Source organism: Tiliqua scincoides, chromosome 3 (genome assembly GCF_035046505.1).
Source record: "Tiliqua scincoides isolate rTilSci1 chromosome 3, rTilSci1.hap2, whole genome shotgun sequence".
Classification (NCBI taxonomy): Eukaryota; Metazoa; Chordata; class Lepidosauria; order Squamata; family Scincidae; genus Tiliqua; species Tiliqua scincoides.
In genome coordinates, this window is record NC_089823.1 from 16,896,814 (window position 1) to 16,921,837 (window position 25,024).

Genomic DNA, 25,024 nt, shown 5'->3' on the forward strand with positions numbered 1-25,024 from the left:
AATAGTAAAAGGGAAAGGTCAGTGTTAAGTAATTAGGAAACTTCTCTTTAAGTAGCTGACCATAATCAGTTAACTAAGAATCTGGCCAATAACTTCAGAATTCTCACTCTTAGTAGATTGTTAAATGTACTAAATTTATTTTTTTTTGGGGGGGGGGGGAGAAATTCAAATTCCATTTATATTCCAAACTGTAAAATTTTTGGAAACGTCATCTGTATTAAGCTAAATTCTCAGTTATTTAAATTCTTCATTCTGACAACAACCAATGATTGTGCCAGTGATTTAGAGTCAACAGTATTTGTCCTGCTGTTCAATCAGAACTTTAATAAGCATGCTACTTGCTGTAGTGCAGCCATCAATCAGTGGGATATTCCTTGCAGTTGATCCTTCCTATAGATCTCTAGAATTCAAGAATAAGTGTACGTCCCTGAATGTTTTATCCCATTTGAGATGGTGGGGGATGGCAGGCCAGAACCCCTGCCACTGCTGATGGTACTTTCTTCATTCTTGCCTCTGAGTTGTCAGTGGGGGGGAGCAGATGACATTTCATTTAAGTATTTGTTGCATTTTTAAAAAAACTGTCCCATCCTCCAAGACACTAACAGAGGTGTTCATGATTCTTCCTCTCCATTTTAGCTTCAGATCAGCTTTTTGAGATGGAAGAGAGTGAATGGCTTAGGATCGCTCTGAGTTTCACAGCTGAACTGGGATCTAAATACTATACCTGAGTACCTAATTCATGGCCAATGCTCTAACCACTGGTCACCATTTTGACCTTCTTTTGGCTCAAAGACTTTCATTTGTTGACTGTACATATTGTAGTTGGTGATGCATTACACTTTAACTCTTCTCAAGCGGTCCACTATGATTTAATAGTACCAAGCCTTGGCTGATAATCAGTAACTAATCTTTGCTCCATTGCTTCTGCTAAGTCAATTGCAAATGAAGGCAAATAAAAATGTCTTTAACAAAAGAACCATTATTTTCACAGTCCAGAAAGAGCAAATGAATGAGATTTTTCCTTGTAAGTAATGGCACCAAAACATTAAATGTACAGGAGGGAAATTTATTAATTTGTGGGGATGATGGCAGTGACCTTTAAATAAGAACAGATTTCATTGTTGCCCATTGTTGGTATTAATTCCAAAATGTAATAAAGTTCATCTCTGATATAAAGCTGAGAAGGGCCTAATGCAAAAATGTAAGCGTCTCTTTCTCCTCTATGCCTTTTTGTTGAGGAGGTTTGTTTGGGGCTTGTGCAGTTTCTGTAAACAAGACCCAAAATCCAAGTCTGTATTTGCACTCTTACATAATTTTATTCTAACCTCCTTCCAAGGATTGTGTGCGACATACAGAAAAGGTGCAAGGATATTGTTCAAGGGTATATATATGGTGTATGATACTCCCTTACCCCTTTTGTCCTCTGAACAACCCGCAGCCCAATCCTAACCAACTTTCTAATTCTGGTGAACAAACATTCCCTTACTTTGAGGAGGCCTCTGTGACTGTCATGGCTCTGAAATGTTTGTTAGGATTCAGCTGCCAGTGAGGTAAACTGGACTGAGAGATGGGTACCTGCCCAGTATCATCCATTAAGCTTTAGGTGTAGGGATTTTAAGTTTAGATCTCATCCAGTCTAGTCTGACATTCCAGCTCAGGGGTGTTAAATATAAGACCCACGAGTCAAATGCAGCCCCCGGAAGCAATTCATCCGTCCCCTATTAGAATTGGGTTCTCCCATCATGTTATTTGGGCTCTCTCATATCTTGAAAGTATGAACAAGATTTACACATTATCTTCTTTCATTTGCAGTTAATGAGTCTCTGTGACAGACAATAAGAAAGTGCTTATTTTGGGACATCATCTGGTTAGTGATGTCACCTCTGGTCCTCAGCAGGCACCATGAATGTTCAGCCCTCTGTGTGAAACAACTGCTCTAACTGCTACACCACACTGATTCCCTGTAGGATAATGTTGGATAGTATTCCAAATGAATCTAGGCTTGGCTACTGTTCTGGAAGGCGTTCATCCTGCAACATATATGTACGCGTCTTTCAAAATCCATTTTTCTTGTTCTTTGTCTGTCTGCCTTACCTTCCATCACCATCTTTGAGGAGATTAGCAAAAACTGTCTTCTCTTTAGGATGTTCATTTTTTTTTGCCTGTGTATAGAGCTGAGATATTGTAAATTCTAGGATATTGTGCCTTTTAATTAAGAACTCATATGTGTTCGTTGTAATTTGGTTCTGTGGCTGTTCTTATGGGGGACGAGCTAATGAACCCGGAACAGTGGTGTAGCTAATGATCATGTAGCCCGGTGCTGAGCTCAGAATGATGCCCTGAAAGTGGGGTCACACCCGGGCTTTTAAAAAAAATGAAAATGGGGAAAAATTACCTCTTCCCCCCAGCAGCTCACCACCCACCAGCTCTGCCACCTCCCCCCCCACCCCCGGCTTTCCCTCATATTAACATCTTATTGGTTCCCTGCTGTATCATAACACCTAATAGGCTCTTGGAACAATCAGTCTCATTGGTCAGTTTTGAGTTAAGGAAATCCAGTTTTTGTTACATAATGCAGTTGTGTTTTTATTTTCTGGTTATTTGGCTATAACTCTTGATAGAATGGCGATATTTTGAGGTAGTTTGTTTCATTGCATTCTGCATTAACTTTCACATCAAACTATATAACATGATGGTATTATGTGGCCATACCAAGGTTTTCACAATTTTGGCCACTAGTGTCAAGCTCAGGTTGTTGCCCCCCAAAAGCATGTTGTCCAGTGCAGTTGCTGTACCCTGCACCCCTGTTTTAAAGGGTGAGGACCTAGTCTTATTTGCAACAGGTAACTTGGTCCCAGGTGCCAAGATCTAAAGGGGCCACTTTCAACCATCCATTAAGAACTGGTAGGCAGTGTCAAAAGACACAGAAGTCTTCTCATTTATGCTTAAAGGTTTTCCTTTTTGGACAAAAGATTTTGGTGGTCACTTCCCTGAATGCTTTCTTGAGGAAAAGAATGCGTACTGTATTTTGCAGTGGCTTGTTGTTGTAGCTTGCTTTATATGTGTAACTTGTGTGTTCAAGAGAGCTCTCTGATAGATGGGGACACCTAAGTAATGTTCCATCACATTCATTTTCAGTAAGAAATAAATAACTGCTCACTCTCTCAGTACTCCCTTTTTTTTTACTATCGTAATGAAAAATGGCTTGAAGCACAGGCGTGCTTGCAAAGAGTTTTTTGCCTAGAACATTGAGTTGCTGGATAAGATAGATCCATGTATCTTTTATAAGGGAAACTGAGTGCCACATGAAACCCTGTTGTTTTTATTTCCCGAAGATTAATAAAGCTATACGAGTCACACTTCACTTTTCTTCCCTGTCTGTTAAGCTTCATTTTCACTTTCTTTAGGATAACTAATATTAAAGCCGTCTCAGAGCAGTTAACATTATTCATTTTTTCTGATGTGACTCTCTGTCTTATTTGATGGTTTGGTTCCCTCTAGTCGTCCTAATAGTCTGGTGACTTTTCATTTTGTAGATTTTGATACCTTTCTTGAAGACTTGAAAGGATTTTCTTTTACATCAATTTAAGAGTAGTTCTCCCATTATTCTTCTCTCGGGATGGGTTTGACACAGAGGCTGAGAACATGCTTGGCTTGCAGAAGATCTCAGGTTCAATCTGTGCCATCTCCAAGTAGGGCAGGAAAAGATCCCTGGTGGATACCCAGGAAAGCTATTGCTAGTCAGAGTACATTATACATCCTTACCAGATCTACAATTCCCAGAATTATTTGTGTGCTTCAACGGGAGAAAAAAGAACAGGAATCTTTCCTCGTTTAACTTAGGAAATTTTGTAACTGTATGATTAGGAGAATCATGGAGTCCTGCATTTGAGTTCTGCTCTGATAAATGCACTTAGTAGAGTGGAATGTCAACATTCAGGGCAGAATCTGGAAGAGGTGGTTCCGTAAGCATTCATAGGGTCCAATCCTATCCAGTTTACCAGTGCCAGCACAGCCGTGCCGATGGGGCATGTACTTCATCTGTGGTGGGAAGGCAGTCACAGAGGCCTCCTCAAGGTAAGGGAATATTTGTTCCCTTACCCTAGGGCTGCATTGTGGCTGCACCAGTGCTGGAAAGTTGGATAGGATTGGGCCGTTAATCTCTACAAGCTTGGTTCAGTACTGTGCAAAGAACCACTTGCTGAAGTGCAGTTCCTTGGATAAAGAACTTCATACCTGTGTACAAAGTTTTATGTATGTGTAATTGGGAGGAACTACTACATCCTCTGTGACCATTATATTTCTGTATGGCATGAACTCTAAGCTTTTGTAGTAGGTAATCTTGCTCTTGGCACAGCTTTCTGCATGCAATTTTTCTGCAATTTTCTGAATGAACTCTCAGTGTTTGGATGATAAAAGCTCACGCAGAGCCATTCGTGGAGCTCTGGGACTCCTTCTCCAGAGGTTTACCATAGCTTGAACCAAACCCTTTTCCCGCTACATGTGGACTGGTGGTAGTTGGCTGGTAGGCAGGCAGGAATTTGATCAGGGAGCTCGCAATATTTTGACCTGTAATTTGACCAGTATAGTAGCTAAACTATTGTGGGAAAGGTGAGGAAGAGGCAAACTGGAGATCTGTTTTGCATATGCTACAACCCCCACCCATTTGTATTTCTTATACTTTAGCATCAGACTGAAATGTATGATAAATGACAAAACTTGCATGTGTTCTTAATCCAAGAGATTGAAATCCAAAGCCGAGCTGCAGTGGGAACAAGACTGAGCTTTGTTTCAAGTCGAATTTGGGAAGAGTTGGGTTTCTTTCCTTTCCCCTCTCTCTGTGCTTGTGGAGGAATTGACTAATTTATCCTGGAGTCATGCTAGGGAGTCAGCCAGGTATGCTGGTGTCATATGATACACTTAAGCTTTTGACTGTTCTTTCTCCCAGAATAAATTACTTAAAGCAGTTAGTCTGAAAAGTTTTTATTTAACCAGTGTTTAACAGTGACATGATGCATTTCAGATAGATTCTGGTGAAACTGAGTGACTATTTCAGTTTCAGAGTAGAGCCAGAAGTGTGCAAATAACGAATCATGGGAACCTTTGTGGACTGGTCACAATTAGGGGTGCTGTACATCTGTCTGAGGGTTTAGGAGGAATGCCCTGCCTCTGGGTATAAAGCCAGCGAATAAGCAATCCACATTGTGGATTGTTGTGTATCTAACCTATTAAAATACTTGTGTCCCCAAGAGATTCTGGAAGCAGCTCACAATTCAATAAAACAGCCATCCAACAAATTGAAAAAGACATTCAATGGTATAAAAACAGTAAACCAAGGTTCAGCTTGTCAGTGGGACACACACATTTAGAACATGACAATGACCCTTCCTGTTGCTTACTACTAGGATACAATATTTGGCATTTAGCTATTACTCCTACACACCCCAATAAAGAAACAGAGAGAGCTTTATTGGTAGAAAAGGCCACTTTATTAACTGTTTACCATTGCAGCAGGGTTGAACTTTTACTATGAATCCGTGCAAGTTTAGTGGCTGGGGAAAATGGGTCTAACTGTCTACCTTCCCCAATTAAATGGACAAATCGCCAGACTCCAGGCTGTGCTGGGCTGGGAACCTGGCACACCCTTCCTAATCACCCGAGGGTAGGGGGGCTAGATAGCACTGGTCACAGGGTAGGCCATGTGCTCCAAGCATTTCTAGCCTAAGAGAGCACTCACCTGCCTCATCGAGCAGGTTAACCCATTTCTGCCCAGCCCACAAGTGTACACATTTGATCCTTGTTGTCTATATGCAGCACTGGGCAGAAATGGCTTAAGTGAGCATGAGCAGGCGGAACACTCAAGCAGGCCTTGCTGCCTCCAGGTAGACGCCAGGGTCTTTTCCTACCTACCCAAACCTGTCACAGTGACCAATGGGAGGACCTGTTTAATAACTCCCAACACCTTTTACAATCTGGGGTAGGCGAAAAAAACCATCTGTGCAGAGGGTGCCAATTTGGCAGATGGCAAAAAATTCCTACCCAGCCTTAAGAGGCGGCAAGACCACAGCTGCAACCTGAATGAGCAGACTAGCACTGCCTCAAGTTCCTGCCCTTTCTACCCTTCCAGCCAATCAGCTGGGCACAGCTCTCCCTGTGCCTCCTGCGGGGTGGGGCAGGGCGGGACCAAAGCCAGTTGGTGCGTGAAATGTGCGTGCCACCAGGATGGTCGTTGATAGCCAAGATAATGGAAGATGGAGCAAACATTTTTTAAAAGTACCACTACATTGTGTGACTCTGGGTTCTGTAAATTATGCATTTAAGGACAGAAGGTTGTGTAGTGCCATAGCAAATAGACAGCCTTCTGCTGGGCTCTTGTTTCTGTGGTTGGCATATGAGAGTATGAATTCTTCTTCCTGCCCCTGCCCAGTCTGTACATGTTTAGGTATGGAGTGGATGTAGGCGTGTGTTGCAGCGTGCAACAAGTGCTGATGGCAATTTTGAAAACTGCATTAATACTAAAATATTTCAGGGTCATTTTGTCATATGAGGTTCCCTTATACTGAGCCATACCACTGATCCCTCAAGTCCAGTACAGTCATGGCTCTTCCAAGTTCTTAGTGCAGTTTTATTTTCCAGCCCTGCTACTGGTGATCCTCATTGAGATGTCCGTGGTGGAATCTGGACCCTACTGGAACACCTTCTGAGCTTTGGTTTCTTCCAAGATAAAACTTTGGTGGGGAAGGCTGTATTCTAATCCAGACTATAAATACAGCTCCTGAATTTAGAAATGTTCTATGGTGGCTTTGTATTTTTTGCTGTCTATGGCACGCCTGCCCTTCAAGGCCAGTGAGGAGTAATTCATTCTCTGGGAGCTTGGGGAATAAATATACCCTTCATGCCTGGAAGGCCTTCTTGAAGGAAGGAGAGTAGTACCATCAAGGGGAGCCCTGTTAGGTGAGTGAAGAGGTGAGGGGGGGCTCGCTTAACCAACACTACATAAAACAGCACACTTGTTTAGCTGCGGTCTCTGCCTGCCTGAGGCAGCAGGCAGAAGATTCTGTTTAATTGTGTTTGCGGCTTAATCAAGTGTCAGATAACATAACTTTTACTGCTCTGTGTTTGATCTTACTCAGTTTTCAGCTCTGTCACTAGAAGAAGTTCTTGATGTATATCTCTGGTGTCTGTGCCAACAACTGTGAGGGTTAAAATCCTCTTTTCCTTTGTTTCTTACCAATGAGATGCTACAATTAATCTCAGAGGCGCAACTGAAAGCATTAGCCAGAACTCTTTGGTCTTCAGTCTGAAGTGTTCTCATTTGTTTTGCTCCATGAACTTCCTTGCAACCTCCTATCAGCAAAGATACTAACTATTGGCATTGATTGTAGGCCATGATACATTTTAATAGAATTATTTTTACTGCTTTTGAGTTTGCTTAATATGCAGGGCATCACACATTAGTTGGAAAGAAACCTAAGCACTTTTCTAAGACCTTGCAGAGAACTCAAATATGTCATTTGAGGGGGGGGGGGATATCTCTAGTTAGTGCTCTCCATCTTGAAATACATTCTCTGTGCAAGAGTGATTGCTTAGCTGGGTTCAGCCAAAGTACAAACCGACTGTAGCATGGAATTCCAAGTTGGGAAAACCACTTGCCTTTTTCTCATCTGAAAATAATCTTGTTTCTTTTTTGTTTCTACCAAAACTCTGCTGAAATGAATGCTGCTTCTTGGTCCAAGGCAGTTATTTTCCCCCCCCCAAAAATAACCCCTCCAAAATAAAAAATGCTGCTTCTTGGTTCAGTTATTTTTCCCCCCAAAATATTGCCTTTAAGAAGTCATTGATGGTCCTGATATTTTAATAGGTTCAAAGCTGTTCACGTACATTATAGTGTTGAAATTCTTAGAACAATCCAGTTAGGTTGATCAGCATTTTCTCCATGTTACAGGTATGGGTGACTGAAGCTGAAAAATAGTGACTTACCTAAAGCCACCTTCTGAAATTCATGGCAAAGGCAAAATTTGCACTGGAGTCCCTCGCTATTTTTCTCGCAAACAGTTAAGGTCTGATCCCAATACTTATGATGTTGGCAAAAATACTGAGGAATCAGTCGGATATTTAAGCCGTTTCTGCCCAACATTGCATATATGCATTAGGAACTAAATGTGTTCACCTGTGCTCTGGGCAGAAGTGGGTTAAGCTGATTTAAGAATTTAAGCCAGGGCTCTTAAATGTGCTATTAAGTATACATAACTTCTTAATTATCCTTACCTGCTGCTTTCCAGTTTGCTTCCATCCCTCCCCCCCCCCCCAAAAAAAACCACAAAATCTTTATATTGCTTCTAAAATAAACTATGCACAGACAACAGGTGATTGCTTCATCCTTTCTCCGGAGTTCACACCATAAACTCGTCCTCAATTTTGAAGAGAGCTGATTTTAGGGGCACTTTTGCAACTGAGCCTCTTAAGCAATGAAAGGAGTAGAAGCCCAATCTAACAACTTTTAAAGCTCATGAAGTGCTGCAGGTGGGACAAGAACTTGCAGTCACCAAAAATTATGGTTTAAATATACCACACAAGTTGTAACCCATGTAAGTCACTAAGGGCGCAATCCCCCTTATGGCAGTGCTTTCCAGCACTGGCATAGTGCTGCGAATGGGACATGTGCTGCATCCTGCAGTTGGGTGTCACTCACGGAGGCCTCCTCAAAGTAAGGGAATATTTGTTCCCTTACCTCAGAGCTGTATTGCCCTTATGTCGGTGCTGGAGAGCACCGACGTAAGGGGTTAGGATTGCACTCCAAGGAGCAGAACTGAAGAAATTGCATTGAGTTCTCCAGTGCTCCCCTTCCTACGTTCCTCTGTTCCACATTCTTCCAGTGACTTGCAGAAGAGCCCATATAAAAACCTGTCTTATCTGAGAACAGTGACTCATCTAGCCTCATATTGTATTGGTGAGCTTTCCAGAAACTCTGGTGGAGATCTTCCCATCACCTGCTACCTGATCCTTTGAACTGGGGGTTCCAAGGACTTTTTGCATGCAACCCACATTTTCTGCCACTATCTTTGCTCACCAACTCTCTTGACTAGAGATCTTCCTAGAAACTCACAGCCCAATCCTATGCATGTCTACTCAGAAGCAAGTTCCTTTGAGTTCAATGGGGCTTACACCCAGGAAAGTGTGCATAGGATTGCAGCTTTATTTTAAGAGGAAATGTACACACCCTTCAAATTAATTTGGAGTTTCTTTAAAAGTGAAATCTTGATGACTACCTAAGGAAGTACAGAATCGTTCTGAGATATTTTGCTAATTGTATAGAAATTATTTAGACATTCCTTGAAATTCTTTGGATGCTTTTCCCCTTAGGACGGTGTTTTCCAAACTTGTTTTGATTACAACACTAAATACAATTTTTCTCTCAGTCCTGCAACCACCATGTCATTGGTACATGATGTTGATGATGATGAAAACTCTCTGGAGTGCTCAGTGGTGTCATTGCTGAGATCTAGAGTACTGAGAGGACAACTGCACAGGGCTTTAATTCCAGCCATGCAGCTGCTTAGGTTGCAGGGAATGCTAATTTTCACAGTCTTCAGGGGCATCCACACAACCCTTATTTGGTTGTCCTTACCTTCCTTATGAGGAAAGGCTACGGCGTTTGGGCCTCTACAGCCTAGAAAAGAGGTGCCTGAGGGGGGACATGATTGGGACATACAAAATTATGCAGGGGATGGGCAGAGTGGATAGAGAGATGCTCTTTACACTCTCACATAACACCAGAACCAGGGGACAGCCAGTAAAATTGAGTGTTGGGAGAGTTAGGACAGAAAAAAGAAAATATTTCTTTACTCAGTGTGTGGTTGGTCTGTGGAACTCCTTGCCACAGGATGTGGTGATGCCGTCTGGCCTGGATGCCTTTAAAAGGGGATTGGACAAGTTTCTGGAGGAAAAATCCATTATGGGGTACAAGCCATGATGTGTATGTGCAACCTCCTGATTTTAGAAATGGGCTATATCAGAATGCCAGATGCAAGGGAGGGCACCAGGATGAGGTCTCTTGTTATCTGGTGTGCTCCCTGGGGCATTTGGTGGGCCGCTATGAGATAGAGGAAGCTGGACTAGATGGGCCTATGGCCTGATCCAGTGGGGCTGTTCTTATGTTCTTATGTCTTAGAAGGACTTCTCCAGTGCTTTTTGAATGGGCTTCTGCTCTTAAGTCAGTGTTTCGCAGCCAATGGTACTTGTAAAAATACCTCCTACTGCAGCTTGTCATACTGCATTCTAGTTTTGCTACCATGTGGCAGGGTCTGGGGGTCCCAAAAGTACCACCAGACACCATCTCAAGTGCCAACCAATAGTACTTGTACAAGAGGTTCAGGCAGACCAGGAGAACTTTTTTGAGCATGCAAAAAGCACACATTGGAGGTCTGCCCACCAAGCTGAGCCTCCTACTTGTACCATTGGTGGCACTTGAGATGGTGTCTGATGGTACTTTTGGGACCCCCAGACCCTGCCACATGGTAGCAAAACTAGAATGCAGTATGACAAGCCGCAATAGGAAGCTCCGCTTGGTGGGCAGAGCTCCAATGTGTGCTTTTTGCATGCTCTAAAAAGTCCTCCTGGTCTGCCTGAACCTCTTACTGGTGTTTTGTTGTGTTGCATCTGGGCTCCCTTCAGGAAGTAACTGGTAGTGACATCTGGTGGTACTTCTAATAGGTGAACCATGCGAAGTGGTGCGGCAGGGGACAAACATTGAGAAATGCTGCTCCAAGTGAAAACTTGGTTACAATCCTTTTGCTTGTGTGTTGGAAAGGGGTCTGAGAAATGTCCAAGATGGATATTGAATCATTATTCTCTGTATAACTTTGCTGTTGGGCAAGATTGGAGCTTCACTTGTGTTCAGCAACTCCAGAACCTGTTTTCTGTGGCAGGCTCTGTGTCACTTCACATTTCTTGGGACATTTGCTTTTGTTTATTATCTATAAAAGAGCAGCCTCAGAAAACATTTTTTCCCCTTAAACGTTGCTATTCTTGTTCTTCAAGAATATGCCTGAAAGTTAGGAAGTGATCTGAAGGCATGCACTGGAGGTCTTCCAAGAGACTTGCTTGAGCAGTACTCGTACTCCCAAACTGGCTTTTAAATTTCTCGATCTCCAAAAATCCACCCCCCACCCTGCCCTGCAAATCTGAGAAGCAGTTTTGTGGAGCTGGTATAAGAAGTGCCAGAGAGGAAAAATATCCCAAGTATATATGCTCTCACACTTAATAGCCAGCGCTATTTGATAGCTCCCTAATCCAACATAGAAGTCAGACCCAACCCTGAATTTCAGCTTCCATATGATGCATTGTTTGACAGTTTGTTTCTCTACATATCCATCTTGGCTGAAGGGGAGACTGCCATTTTCCGTATGGCTAACAGCAGCTGCAGGGGTCTCCTCGTATCTGCAGATCCCCAGATCTCATATCCGCGGTTTCATTTATCCATGGTTCAGATCCACGGGTGCCCCTGTCCCCTCCAGAGGTGAGGCAAGCTGTGCCCCCTTGCCTCCAGAGGCTCTTCTGAGCTCTGTAGAGGCTGCATGCCCATAGCCTCTGCGGGGCTCCGAATGATGATTCCAATCAAAAAAAGTCACTTCCAGTTCTTGCAAAAACACACACACACACACACACACACACACGGCATTTTTATGCCTTTAAAAGGCATTATGAGGACTGGGGAAGCTCCCTTTGCCTCTGGAGGGTAGGGGGGTGCGTTCCCCATATCTGCAGCTTAGTTATCCATGAGGGGTTCCAGAATGGGGACATGCTTGTGCTTGAGACAAGGTAAAGCGTAGTGGTACAGAAACTGTTTTATCCCTTTCCCTTTGCATGTCCTTTGATCTTTTGCAAAAGCTTTCGATGGTGGAAATAGCCTGTGGGCTCCAGAAAAATTTCCCTTTTGAAAAACTCTTATCAAAAACCCCAAACTCTATGAGTTCAGCTTGGGAGATTTTCAGGAGCATTTCAGAGTTGTGTTAGTGCAGTATTTTTAGAAATGAAAAAACAGGAGTGTGGGTGATGGAGATATGCAGAATATCTGAATCCTGGACAATCCTCTCTTGCACTTATGTGCGCACAGAGCGGCAGCTTTATACTGTGCCTTTTAGAAGGGTGCATTGATCAACTGTCCTACTACTACGTTTATGTGGAGTCTGGTTCGGCTCCATAATACAGGGTGTACGTCTAGCAGTGAGAGTTTTGACAGCTTGTAGAGCACGTGCATTAAGACATGATCAGAGCATTGCATGCAAAATTGGAGCAAGAGGAGTACTGCTAAAGTGCTAGAGAATCCTCCTTTGATCTCAGAATCAGGGATGTGTTTTCCCCTCTATGAATGCAACAGAAAGCAAACTTCTTAGCACAGCTGGATTAAACTTTGGTGGAGTTACTAGAGGACCTAAGAATTTGCTATGAGTCATAGATCTCTCCATAGGCTGTCACTTTATCCACCTCTTTCGGACTGTATTTGTGCCCTCCATTTCTCAGGATATTTTATGAACTTTGTGGTGTAAATCTGATGTTTCTGAATCCATGTAGAATTACACAGTAGTCTCTTTTCAGTTTTAAGTGTTTAATGCTCCCGGGCATGGTACCATTACAAACAACTACGCTGATTTTGGCTGGGTGCCTGGACATGTTCGTTCATGAAAACCCTCTTTAAAATACAACTTTCAATTACATTCTTCCAATGCAACATTTATGCCTACACACTTTCTGCTCTGCTTCCTTAATCTTCCAGCACTGTGTTTGTGGGTCAGTGGTGCTTGGAATAGAAAAACAATGAATATAAAATCGGTTAACTAACATGTTTCTGTGCATTGAGAAGATCTAACTACTATATACAGTTTTTGTTTTTTTTAAGATTGTGGGTTTGCGAAGGTAGGGAACTGTCTTACCTTTTCTTTATGAGATATACATTATGAAAACTGTAAATACTAAAGTAACAGGGATGGGGAGAAACTTGTAATAATGTGCATGTTAATTGAAAGCTTTTGCTCTCGTTTCAAGGAATAGTTTGAGAAAGAACATCTTACTGTTAAGTGCTGTTACAGCTCTGAAGTGATGCTGTTGCTAAATTTACTATATACAAACCTCAGCAATTGGTAGGTAGATACATGATGTTAAAGAGTTTTAGAGCTCAATCCTATCTTCTTCGGCGTCAGAGGTAAGCACATTCCATTGGCTCTGGGTGTCGCCCTGCACATGCCCAATCTCGTCTGATCTTGGAAGCTAAGCAGGGTCAGGCCTGGTTAGTACTTGGATGGGAGACCGCCTGGGAATACCGGGTGCTGTAGGCTTAAACCATAGTCTTTGGAGACTGAAGGTTACCAACCAACCATTTGGGTGTCTCAAATGTTCGCAGCATCGGGTGAGGAGGGAGCGCCAGTTGGCACTGGGCTTCAGTGCCAGGAGGATGACACAGGAAGCAGCCAGCAGTAAGTTTAGCCTCCAGCCTCCTGTGCAGCTTTTCAGGGAAGGCAGAGGAGAGGAGGACTGGGCCCAGGAGGGGGTGGATGTGGAGAGTCTGCTGCTGAATCCTGTACTCACTTCCTGGCCAGAAAACCCAACACAGGCCTCCTCAAGTCTGTGCCAGTTCAATAGCAGGTGCAGATCTGAGGAGACCCATTGGGGCTGTGGCACCGATACACTCCCTTACCCCGAGAAGACTCTGGTGGCATCCATGCAATACAGCGGCAGCTATTTGAGTGCCATTGTTCCTATGGGCACTGAGCAGCATAGGACTGGACTGTTAATGAGCAATGGCAAGTTTATTTTTAGAAAATTAAATCCTTTCAAATATACAATCAAATGAATTTGTGGTAATTTGCTGGTCCTGTGAAGGATTATTTTTGCACAAGTAGCAACGTGGCCTCATTTGTGTGGTGTGACCATTTCTGACCTATCACATTTAGAAATTTGGATGCCAGATATCAGGAGCAGGACCATCTTGGTGGTGTGCTACAATTTGATAATTCCCATCATTCCGGCTATTAGGCAGGCTCTGCAAATTCCTGCCATTTGCAACAATTCTTGAAATTTTGCTCAGTGTTGCTTTCCCTTGGCCAGCGCTTGTGCTCCGCAGAGTTACTATGAAAACTAAAACCATTCTAGCAGCCTGGATTTCTGGTGCTAATAACCGCCACTGAGTATGATAACACCCATCGTGTGGTTGTCACTGTTTGAAGAGTCCCCCATTTTCTACCGGAAATCTCAATCAGATTGAGATTCTGACTGTATTCCCCCCTTTTATGGCATTGATGTTGTCTTCTTATAGCCTCCAGCTGTTGGTAACACATAACAGTATAAAAAGTTCTAACACTTGTCCAGATTCTATTTGTGGTAACCTCTGTGTATTCTTCTGATGCGATGTAAAGTATCAGAGACAGGGACTATGTGTTATTGCCCCCTAGTTTTTAATTCCTTACATGCATTTGTAGTACATCTAACCAGCCAGTATACATGTATTTTACAATCTCTGTTAATTGCAAGTCAGTGCAAGTTCACAACACCAAAGAATGAACAAAAATCTGAGCCCATGTTTTAATTTTTATTTATATATAATTAATTGACATAAAATTTGATTATTCACACAACACACCAGACCTCACAGGGAGGACAGTTGTGGCTACATTTCTTCTTTGTACAAATATTTGTTGACATATGCCTGGTGTGTAGGTTTGGCTTGTATAGTTTGTGGGTAGACTTGAATCCTGAAGGGGAAAATAGTTCCCGCATACTAACATGTGGAGCTTATTATCATGCATGTCTTAACCATTTCTAAGAGTCAGTACTAGGTACCTGGGAAGAATTCCCCTCCCTTACCCAACCTTCTTTCTTTAAGAACACATTTCAAACAAACCACATATACTTTTATTAAATGTAGTTTTTTTAAAATGTGACATCATGTTTGAGCATCTGTGGACCTCTGTGCAAGATGGGAACTCAAAATACCTGCATTTAAAATGGTCTCTAAAATTTTTTTAGTCTCTTTACTCTTTAGTCTCTTTACTATGTTTAACCGAGGTCTCGTTGTTTACCTCTTGGATTTGTATGGTACTTTTTGCATGATTGTTTTTGCTTAATTTCTTCTGCTTCCAAGAAATGAACCAACTAGATGTGTGCTAGTTTATTTTTCTGGGTGGGTGAGGTTTCCAGCAAACACACACACACCCTTTGTTGTATATATGACATAGGTTGGATTACTAGTGATGGGGATAATTATTTGCACGGACTTGAAGCAGGAGTCAAATTCAGTCAAGTCCCCTCTCCCTAACAGGATAAGTACTATTGCTGAATCTGTCTGCTGCAAACAGCTGCTTGATAGGGCTTTTTAGAATGTGTTAGTACGAATGTGCATCTTATTATGCTAGAACAGGGGTGTCAAACTTGTTTCATACTGAGGACCGAATACCATTCATGATGCCTGCTGAGGACTGAAAGTGATGTCATTAGGCAGGAAGTGATGTCATTAAACAGCTCATAACCAAAAGTAAGCACTTTTTCTCACTTAGGAACTCATTAGCTGTAAATGACAGAGGAGAAGACACACAAATCTTGATCATATTTCAGTACATGGGACAGCCTAATTTTCATGTGAACTGCCCTTTCAGCAGTGCCACCTCAGCACTGCTAAGCAGCTAAGAGCCTGAGAGCCTGATGAAAAGCTTCTGCGGGTCGCATCCGGCCCTTGGGCCTTATGTTTGACACTCCTGTGCTAGAATATACTTAACGTTAATAAGTACCAAGGATGGGAGCTTGAGTCAGGTGAGAAAATGCATCTTTTTTGCTGACTCATTTATATTCAAGTCACACACATAGAAGACTCGGAAAAACACTAGAGTCAAGGGCCCCTTGACTCGGCACATCCAATGCGTGCTAACTCAAGTGTGCCTGTGTCTGGGTGTGCTTGCTTACTGTTTTCACGGTGTGAAAAACCTCATGGGGTCATCATTCAGGCAGGGCGAGCAGCAGGAAGGGTAGGGTTAATGTGTGCTTTTGCAACAAGTGGAGGGAGCGAGCCTTTTGCCCATCTCTGATAGGAAGGAAGGAACCCATGGTCATTGGACGAAGGATGGGCATTCTGATATTTTCTTTGGCTGAGGTAGGGCAGAAGGGAGAGCCAAGGAGGTTCTTGCCTTACGATTGACTGGAGAACCCCAGGAAGGGGAGGAGGCAGGGAAGCCGGGGGGCGGGGAATGCAGTTAATAGCGATCATGCTTTTCTCTATATGGCTGCAGTGAGCTCTGTGCCAAGAATTAGCATCATCCTATTTAGGCTCACACTAGAATGGAAAGTGTCCTTTGTGTACCAAAACTTGCTTCTACAGCAGCTGTAGTCTTACAGCTGTGTCCCTGAGCTCCTATATACTCATTCATGGTAAGGAGATCCACACACCAAAGAGCTACTGTAGCAGGCCAGTTTCCTCCCAGATTTGACATTGTGCTAAGGTGTGTCATGTACGCATTCCTTGGCCTAGCATATATGCCTTGCCGGTAGGTAAAGTAGCTACAGCCTCATGCTATTGGTAGTGTCTCCAGCCTCCCGTGTGGGCAACAAGTCTGGGTAGATAGGAAAATGTAGGATCACAGGAAATTTCTGGTCCCCTTCCCTTTGACTCCAGGGCCCCCTTTCTGACCCTGGGCCCGGGTACAAATTACCCCCTTTACCCCCCTTCTCCTAGGCCCTGTCTTGATGGGTTTAATCCATTTAGATTTCTTCACTTTCTTGATCTCTTTTGAAAATGTTGCAGACTACAAACCAAGCTCCAAATGTAGCCCAGATACTCACTCCTATCAAATCTTTTGCATTTGGTTTTTGTATGGACCCTGTGGGAAAACACCACATTTAAAGTTTGTTTGAAAATTCTGTTAATGTAGTTTTGGCTGAAAGGAACGGTGGAGACATTCTCATCCTTTCATTGAGCATTGGTGGGAAAGGCTTAACAAGCCTGGTTTAGTCTCCTTTTTTAGAACATAGTGTGTAGTTCCTCCCATACAGTGTACTTTATTGTTTTGTATGGAATATTTTAAAGCCTGATTCAGACACATTTTGTGGCATAACAAGCAGCTTGAAAACACAATTGTGTAGAGGCTAGTCCACATGGCTAGTAGTTATGCTTTTCACCACATCCTTGCATTAGCTTTTTTTAGTATCTTGCGGTTTTCACTAGGGTGGGTGATTGCTTTTTTTATAAATCTGATTGATTTATTGAGTGAATTTGTATCGTGGCCTTAACCACAACAGTACTTCTTGGGACCGCAATATTAAGACAAAAACAGCTAAACACGTTTTTTAGAAGCGGATTAAAAAGCCTGGAAGAATAAAAAGGTCTACACCTAGTTCTAGAATGATGCTCAAGAAAGTGCCCAGCTGAATCTCCTTGGAAAACTGTTCCACACCAGGGTGCCCCAGCTGGAAAGACCCCCTCCCCAGTTATCACATGGAAAGAGAACCTACAGCAAAGTACAAGTCTGACCTCCTAATCTGCGGATTCAGAAACACCACATTTAACTCACTGCAGGTTCAAAACTTATGCTAGAAGTTCGGACCTGAGCTCTGGGCATGACCAGAGGCATGCAACCTCTACGGGCCTCAGAAAAACCCTCCAGAGGTGTTTAAAGTGCCCATTAAAGTGCTCAAAGTGGCCTCCATGTGCCTCAGAATGGCTCTGTTGGACTATTGGGGCCCTATTGGACTGCAACCCATGGATTTAATTATCTACAGGTTTAAGATCTGTGGGGAGTCTGAGAATGGATCCCCCACGGATTCTGAGGTCCAACCTGTATGGGCAAGTTGATGGTGACCCTTTAGCTATTTGCGCCCCAAGCCTTATAGGGTTTGAAAGATTATCACCAGCACTTGATGTAAACTGCAGACAAAAAAGCTGTTTATGTACAGTCATACCTTCCATAGCACTGTTTTTCTTGCCTCTGATTCTTTATAGCTATCTTCATCCCAGTGTGATGGACAACCATTCTAACTAGCTTTCTGGTTTCTAATCAACACCCATTTTCTACCCATTAGGTTGATGGTGTCTCCAGAAGTACTGTTTCATGCAGTACTTGACTTACGGAGAACATATCCCCTGGCCTGCTCAGGGTGTTACTATATTGGCAAGGCGTGTTTCCAGAAAGCAGCCTAGTGGGTTGTGTTTTGAACAAATTGCAGTTTCTGAACCAACCTCATATATATTGCAATTACATGGGTACTAGATTATAGTAATTGAGAGACTGCAGCTATAAAGCGGCATTTTTTCAACCTTTTGCATCTTCCAGCACACTGACAAGGCACTGCAATTGTCAAGGCAAACCATCAGTTTTTGGACAATTGACAAGGCACACGATATGGGAGTCTCGCATCCCCCCAAAGTCCTGCTAATAAGTGACCCTCCTCCAGACTCCCGTGGCATACCTGCAGACCATTTGCAGCACACACTGGTTGAAAATTGAAAATTGCTGAAAAAAGTCCTGAATAAACATGCTTTTGAACAGTTGTCATGGTTCTGTGGGGTTTTGAGGAAGCAATGATTCATTGCACTATTAGAGTAACTTTACTTAATGGTTTGGGTCATTTAACAGTGTGATCTTCTGAGCATCATTCTGACACCCTATGAAATAGAATTAGCATATTTAACAGGGAATGATGGGCACCTAGTCAAGGATGTAGGTAAACCTTTGCCAAAAGCCTGCCTGTGAAAAATTATTACATTTCTGTTCCTGCAGATAGATGTCTCATTGGTATTCTTGTTTGTTGAGGTGCAAATACGTGGATTTAATAGGGAAGGTTTTGCACATTTCCTTGTGAGGACAAACAGCATGAACAAAAATCTTTCTCAAACATGCTGCTTGAGCTCTTTGTAGATTTATGGTACCTCCTTCGGGATTTGTTTTGCCCAGTTAGAAAACTCTGTAGTATATGCTAATAAATTATAAGCTTGCCAATAAAACCTCTCAGAAAGATGGTTCATTGACCTTATGAGTGACCTCTGAAGTTCCTTTCTTATTCCATATGTGCAGTGGTGTAGCTAGAGGGGGTGCAAAGCACTGAGTTTTTCAGGGAGCCTCACCGCAGCATGCACAGGGCCCCTCCCCTTTGGAGCCATTTAATAGAGGAATGAGCCTCTGTTTTGCTCCCACTGCATGGAATGGCTCCAAAGGGGGGAGGGACCCCTTTCATGCTGTGGTGAGGCTTCCTGCAAAACTTAGTGCTTTGCACCCCCTCTAGCTACGCCACTGCATATGTGTATGGTTTGCAAATCCTAATTGATCTTAAGAGTAATTTTGAAGATGATGGCTTTTCTTTCTCCTTTTCAGCAGGACAACTTTAAGCATTAGCTATCAGAATATTCTCAACAGTTTATTTGGCATTCTAGGTACTCCGGTACTTAAATTACAATAATAGATACCATTTACATCTGGAAGAGAATTTGTATTTGGGGGGGGGGGTGGGGGGGAAGAGAGAATGGCCATATCAAATTTGGCTTCTGATGCTAGTTTTGCCCTCATGTCCCACAATTAGCACTGAAATAGATCAGTATGCAAACACTAAAACTTAATTACTGTAAAATAACTGCTGTTCTGGGAGCTTAACTGTAATAAGGGTTTTTTCTCCTTTAAATATTTGTAAGTTTAAACAAAGCATACTGTTTCCACCTAACAAATGTAGAATCTGGGGACAGATGGCATGACTGTTTTAGACTTCCCACTCATAGAGATTACTGGCAATAATTACAGTGGGACCAAGCACAATTGTTGGAAAGAAACAAGCAACATAAACTGATACAAATTGTATAATTCAGCTTTTCTTAGTGTTGAGTTTGGTTAACTTGGTGCAAAACTTGGGCTCTTTTCTCAGCTCGTAGTATCCACAGAGGCCTATTTAACACACATGGAGTTGCATGTTCATTATGCACTTGTTTATAAATATGATTTTGCACAGTTGAGCTGCTGTGAGCTCAGAGGTAAGCTCTGCGGAGAGGGAGGGCGATTTAGCAGGCACAGATCTGAGTAGACTGTTGCCATGGCTGGGGCTTACCCCGGAGCAAGGGGATGAATGTGACCCTTACATCAAGGTGCCCGCCAGCTGGGACCACTGCATCAAAGTGGAGGAGATTTGATAGGATTGGGCTGCCTGTCTTAAGAAGAGAACTGAAGGACTGCCTTATCTTTAAGAACCTTTATGTTTGGTGAAATCATTACCTGGGGTCCTGTTCTGGATGTGTACTGCATGTGTTAGTCTTTAAATGCCATGGCTTCATTGTAATTTTACTGGTTTATTTCACGTTACAATAACTGCACCTACCTTGAACTGCATTACATGAGATAATGGAAAGCTGCTGGGTTAAGAAAATTTTGGAGGGTCAGAAATGTGTTTGGAGCGCGTTGCTGCCTGAAATGACATTTGCAACTATGCTTTGTAAATAATTTGTATTGATCTGCATTGGAACTAGTGTTTCTTAACGTGTTTATAAATGATCTGGGCTCTGGAGCAATCAGTGACAAGTCTGCAGATGCCACCAAAAGATTCAGGGTGGTGACAACCAAAACAGATAGTGAAATGCTTCAAAAGGACATCTCCAGATTTAGGTGAAGGAGCAAATAGATGGCTAATGTAATTCAATTACATTGAATTGTAATGCTCATGGGATGGGCGGTGGAATCCTGATTTCACACACATACTGATGGAGTATGAATTGTTAATGATGAACCAAGGAAGATTTTGGGGACATGGGGGACAACCCAGGGAAAATGTGTGTCCCATGTGCAGCAACTCTGAAGAAGACATTCCATGGTAGGGGTAATTAGGAATATGATCGAGAGTAAGACTGCTAATATTGTAATGTCAACACACAAACCTATAACGTGGCCACATTTGGAATACTGTGTCCAGTTCTGATAGCCACACCTCAAGAAGGATATTGTAGAACTGCTGAAGAGGGCAACCAAAACATCAGAGGGCTGGAGGCTGTAGGGTACAATGTTTGGGGCTTTGTAGCTGAGAAATATGGCAATTAAGGGAGACATGATTGACATAGAATTTATACATTGAGATTCCCATTACAGTAAAAGAATCAGTGGAAACTGGTCTGTGGGAGATTTAGGACAAACAGAAGGGAGGCACTACGCACAGCACATAATTAGTCTTTTTTTGGGAATTTTGTTCTTTCAAACTCTAGTGGCTTTAAAGGAGGATTAGACAAATTCATGGAGTGTGGACTGTCTGTTTCCATTGCCTATGATGGTGATGGCACTTCCTCCAAATTCAGTGGCAGGACACCTCTTAATACCAGTTGCAATGGAGCAATGGTAGGAGAGAGAATTGCATTTTTCTGCTGCTTACGGTCTCCCAGAGTCAGCTGGTGGGACACTGGATGCTGGACGAGATGAACTTTTGGCCTGTTCCAGCAGAGCAATTCCTCTATACTTGTTTAATGGGATAAGCCAGTAGTTCCCAAACTGTGAGCCAGGGAGCCACGGAAACCAGCTAGAAGAGCAGCAGAATCCTCATTAAAAACATGCCATCCTGTGCAATGTAGAGGATTGTAGTTCTAATGGAAAGCTGCAGCCAATGGCCCAGTTGAAAAAGTTTGGAAACCACTGGGTAAAGTATTGTAGCAGTTTATTGGAATCACATGGAAGAACAGCAGCTTTTGAAAATATTAGTGTCTGACTTGACCTATAGTCTTTTAATCTAAAAGTACTGTTGTACAGCAATTGGTAAGACTTCAGACAGGTTTCTAGATAGGTAAATGAAACCCCAATCCAAACAAAGTTAGTTGTGCTTAAGGGTCCAGTCCTATCCAACTTTCCTGTGCTGATGCAGCCTTGCCCAATGGGGCATGAACTGAATCCTGTGGTGGGAAGGCAGTCACTGAGGTGTTCTTAAGGTAAGGGAGCATTTGTACCCTTGGGGCTGCACTATGGCTTCATCGGCACTGGAAAATTGGATAGGATTGGGCTCTCTGTTCCACTGAAACTAATAAAGTAAGCAAGCTGTGACTAACTTGTGTTCCATTGCTATCTCTATCTAGATTGGACATTGTAAAAATATAACTTGCATTTCTGAAACTCTGAACTACATGAAACAATGAAACCTAGCTGGCTGCAGTCCTTCTGGCAATCTCGGTATGCGTACTGAGTGAATTTTGTCAGATACTTAACGAAAACTACAAAATAATATGTACTTTTTGGAACTAGACTTTGCACTTGGAAAGAAACCTATAAAACTGTTGCCAGTTCAAGGCCTCTGTTTCGCCTACCTTTTAAGAATGAGACCAAGAAGAATATCCAGCGTTAGCCCTCTTATTTTTAATCAGAGTTGCATTAAATTTCTGTATATTCAGTTAAAAATACTAACGTGAAATAATCAACCTATCAAAAAGATGTTTGATAGGTTTATAGGTACAGTTCTGGGACCTCTTACTTATTTGCTAATGTAACTGAAAACAGCAAGTGCTGATGTGTTGCATAGTTGAACATTAACTGTTGCTTATCTTTCAGATCCAGAATGCTAATGATGTTTTAATAGCACCACTGGAAAAATTCCGTAAAGAACAAATAGGCGCAGCAAAAGTAAGTGTTTACATTTTCAAGTGGTGTTTGCAGAATATCAGTAAGTCACTGCTCCATCCATCCCTCAGCCCATCCGTACATCCCAGGGTAGCCTGCTTGCTTAGACCAGTTCTTTGGTGTGTGAAGGTTCCATGTACCTGACCTGCCTCTTGTGAATTGTCTTCAGTATCCTGCACTGGAAGCCTGGAGACTCAGTTGAAGTGCCCACTAGTTGGTGAGGGAACAAGTAAGAGGTAGTTGAGTGGTGAACTCTGTAGAAGAGATGAGTTCCTATCACCTGTAAAAAGATTCTTCTGAAGAAGAGATGAAACAAGAGCTAATGTGGTTTGATGCAGAAAGCTGTAACTCACTGCTGCTCTGGCCGCTTCCACTTCTGGAGGAGTTGGACTCAGATACAGCAAGGCTCTGTGGTCCCCATAGTCACAGCAGCACTTCTCAAGTGTTCAATAACCAACAAAGCCAAGTATCAACTACTGTATTTTGAAATACCACCAGTCATTCTCATGCTACCTATTGGAAAACCACTGATCTGAAGGATTTAAAAAAAGCTGATTGTTAGGCACCAAGGTAATGGATCAAGGAAACTAAATGTGAGTTAAGGCAGGAAGGATAGCAGGTGAGAAGATGTAAAAGAGAACCTGAGAACTTCTTGCTATGATGTTTTTGAGGAATCCAGATTGTAAAAAATATATGCATTATATTCTAAAATCCAGTGAGCAACTTAAAAATCTTAAGAGCCAGGAGCGATAAAAAGCAGATAAAACCCGACAATTAAAAACTGCACCATAAAACTAATCAGCATAAAAAACACCTGAGTATCCATATAAAAAACTTGTATGGATACTTACATGTATAATCACCAGTCCCCAGCGTAGGTCATCCAGCAAGTTGAGCAAAAAGACCTCTGGAGTTGAGAGACCACCAGTCAAGACACTCAAACAGAGTTGAGGTGCCGTTTTCATTTTTGCTCTTCTTACAGGTGCTTTGTACATGGGCTATCAGCCATGGTCATGGTCTAGGAATTGACTTTGGATATTGTATCTGAAGGCAGAGGTTCATATTTTTTTAATACTAGATGAACTACTAGGGTTGGCCATTGCCATTGCTCTGGCTTGTGAAACAGCTAAATATCTAACTAGCTTTTGATGGAAACAGAGCACTTGATTCAGTTGAACAGGGCAGAACTTGCATTCTGAATATTGCAGTTTTAAAGCAGGTGTGCTTTTGCTGCATTTTGAGGAAGCTTCAGAAAGAGGTGAGAATCACGGCAGTAGAGCCCTGTGAATCACAAGCAAAAAATGGCAAAAAATATTTTTAGGAGAAAAATTTTTATGAAAGAAAGGGGACATCTAACAGGGAGGAGCTGACCACATTGCCCTGAGCAAATTCCTACTGTGAACTTGCGGTCGGCCTGCTGAGGAAAAGAGGTTATTTCATGCCCTTGTTTTCATATGTTTCTTTGCTCAGATTCATTCTTTCCTAACCACACCTACAGGCTGCCACACAGAAACAGAATGTTGGACATAATTTTTAACTAACCTACAAATTGCATCTTAACTCTGTGATTAAAACAACAACAACACCCCTTTCTGTCCCTCTTTCTGTCTACTCATTGCTCTGCTTCTTTTACCAGTTGCACTGGGGCAATCTGTAGTCTTTTCTGCCTTGTGCGTAATTAGATAACCCCCGAATTCTTTCTCTCTGGACTTTTAATGATCTCTTTGCTCGAGCCTTTGCTGCTAAATTCTGCCTTAGCTTGTTTTCAAGGCCCTTTGATGTGAGTAGGACTCCTTCTGTTGCAGTACTTCAAAGGCTGAAACACAAGTAACATTGATTAAACCTTTATCTTGAACAGTGGTCTTGAAGCTGTGTTCCAGAGAACACTGGTATGTGTTGGAAGGCTGATATACTTCCTGGCTAAGATTAGTACTGAAAGGCTATCTTCCTTAATTATGACTGGGCTACCTCTGCTGATTGTCTCCTCTATTTTTTGGTGCAGAGAGGTTGTTTTGTGTTGTAGATGCTCATTCGGAGTTTAAAAGGGGCAGTAGTGATCTTATAAGTCTGGCTGATAACCTGTTGTGTACTGGATGTGTGGTTGATGGTGCACTAAAAATCTGGGTAAAATGTTTCTGTGAATATAGGAATTTTTCAAAATACTGTTCAAAGAGGATAGCAGGAAAACTCTGTAATGGCACAAGACTCTCTTCTGTTGGGATAGAAGAGCGGTTCCCAAAGTCCTGTTCAGATTTTGGGTCCGCAATAAATCTTTGTGTGGGGGTGGGGGGATGGCAATGATGTGATCCCCAGGATTGCTGCCAGGGCATCCTGAGGATGGCATCCCAAGGGGTATGGGGAACCCTGTGGATGCCTCTGCAGAGCTCCCCAAGCCTGTAAACAGCGAAAAAGTCTGATCG

At 42.5% G+C, this 25,024-nt stretch overlaps 1 protein-coding gene and 1 pseudogene across 2 annotated transcripts in view; both read left to right on the forward strand.

Moving 5' to 3' along the window:
• The window catches only part of ARHGAP42 (Rho GTPase activating protein 42), a 161,845-nt gene that overhangs the window by 57,621 nt on the left and 79,200 nt on the right, over positions 1-25,024 (forward strand). Inside the window, exon 4 of one of the 2 annotated variants that reach the window (XM_066619343.1) lies at positions 22,536-22,607. The exons of the other annotated variant lie outside the window; for it this stretch is intronic. Within the exon in view, the coding sequence (XP_066475440.1) occupies positions 22,536-22,607 (72 nt within the window). The remainder of the gene's footprint in view (positions 1-22,535; positions 22,608-25,024) is intronic. 2 annotated transcript variants of the gene reach the window in all.
• On the forward strand, positions 13,218-13,334 carry LOC136646342 (5S ribosomal RNA; annotated as a pseudogene).